Raw genomic sequence first — 2069 nt, forward strand, 5'->3', positions numbered from 1 at the left:
TGTTAAATTAGGGTTGTGAAATTTCATTAACAATTAAACTTGGAATTCATTTCAATTTTAAGATTAATTCCTTATACATTAGGTATTATCTCTAAAAAAAAAAAAAAAAAAAGTACATTATTCATTGTACCCTTATTTATAATAGTGAAAAAATGGAAAGAATTCATTGTCCACTAGTGAAAAAAGTAATTAAATAAAATTTGTTATCTATGTATAGAATACTATGGAGCTACTGAAAAGAATGAGATATATCTATATATACTGGCATGAAAATATTTACCAGATGTACTAATGAAAAACAAGTTGTAGGCCAGGCGTGGTGGTGGGCACCTGTAGTCCCAGCTACTTGGGAGGCTGAGGCAGGGGAATCGCTTCAACACTGGAGGCAGAGATTGCAGTGAGCCAAGATCGTACCACTGCTCTCCAGCCTAGGAGACAGAGCAAAACTCTGTCTCAAAATTTTTTTAAAATTTTTGAAATAGTATTATGATTACATTATTGATTTTAAAGGGTGTTATGTGTATGTATGTTAGTATTTTCCATAGATGGAAAATACACCCTTTTAAGAGTGACTAATCCTCAGTGGTAGAATTATAGGGGACTTTCACCTTGTGCATTTTTATTTTCCTGATAAAATACACAATGATGAAGTATTTTTCAGTAGGGGAGAAGGAATACTTATGAGATGATGGAGTTTCTGTAAGCAGTACTTGGTTTCATTCAAAGTCTTTAACCATCTACAAGCTTACAAAGCCTAATGACATTTTAAAATCTGGAGACAAATGGTCTGAATCATAGGAAGAAGTAAATAAGCTCCCTACACATTTACTAAAGTAAATCTCTTACTACTTGTGAAGTGTAACTAAAAGTATTTTTCCTTCTCACTTTTATATTTTCCTTTTGTTAAACAAATGGATTGCTTTACATTGTAGACATAGGCAAATAACACCCTGAGCTACTGTTCAAGATAAGAGCAGATAATCAAGGATAAGTAACTTTGTTTATCCTTTGGAGTGTTATTGTGGCACCATTAAATTAAGGTAACTTCATTCACTTTGTTAAGAAAAAAATGAGAGGCCAGGCATGGTGGCTCATGTCTGTAATCCCAACGCTTTTGGAAGTCAAGGCAGAAAGATCATTTGAGCCCAGGAGTTTGAGGACAGTCTGGGCAACATAGTGAGACCCTGTCCTACCAAAGAAAAAAATTTTTTTAATTTAAATAAATAAGAAATTACTATTTTATGTTTGCTTTTTCATATACTTGTTTTACTTTGGAAATTTTACTATATTTAAGACATATTAAGACCATATTTGGAATACACTCATTAATAAATTATAATTATCAGCATATAAACTGTTCAAATTTAACTAGTAATATAAACAAGATTTCAGGTACAGTGTATGCTTGCCCTAGTAAGCAGTACTTTCAAACTCTATTTAAATAAACAAAACAAAACATTGCATCATTTATTTATACATAAACCACAAACCAAGTACATACCATTCTTAATTGAAGTAAGTCCAAATCCCTCTACTTACCAGTTTTGCTTGATATTTGAAAGTTAAAATGTTTCTTCTCAGATGTTCTAAAATTCATGTTTTTTAAATTTTGGACTTACTGAAACAGTAAGGTTTTACTGTGAATATTTTCAAAACTGTAAACAGAAAAACATATATAGCTGTATAGTAACTTTTAAATAACAAGTTTTTTTTTAATTACTAATTTAAGGATTTTTTTTTTTCTCCCTTTTGCTAGCCAGTCTCAGTTGGAGGGCTGATAGTAAACCTTATTGGTATCTGTGCCTTTAGCCATGCCCATAGCCATGCCCATGGAGCTTCTCAAGGAAGCTGTCACTCATCTGATCACAGCCATTCACATCATATGCATGGACACAGTGACCATGGGCATGGTCACAGCCACGGATCTGCAGGCGGAGGCATGAATGCTAACATGAGGGGTGAGTCCTTGCAACATGTTGTCCTGCCTTTCGACTGTGTTCTACATCGGCCCTCTGTGTTTATTTGTATTAAGTTTGGGGCTTCTGGTATGATATGATTTTTTTTTTCTT

General features: G+C 33.2%; 1 protein-coding gene across 1 annotated transcript in view; it reads left to right on the forward strand.

The window, feature by feature from the left end:
• Window positions 1–2069, forward strand: part of SLC30A5 (solute carrier family 30 member 5) — a 37559-nt gene that overhangs the window by 26503 nt on the left and 8987 nt on the right. The window contains exon 12 of the mRNA XM_037738195.1: window positions 1757–1958. Coding sequence (XP_037594123.1) covers window positions 1757–1958 — 202 coding nt within the window. The remainder of the gene's footprint in view (window positions 1–1756; window positions 1959–2069) is intronic.

The sequence above is a fragment of the Cebus imitator genome, unplaced genomic scaffold, assembly GCF_001604975.1.
Source record: "Cebus imitator isolate Cc_AM_T3 unplaced genomic scaffold, Cebus_imitator-1.0 Scaffold50, whole genome shotgun sequence".
Lineage (NCBI taxonomy): Eukaryota > Metazoa > Chordata > Mammalia > Primates > Cebidae > Cebus > Cebus imitator.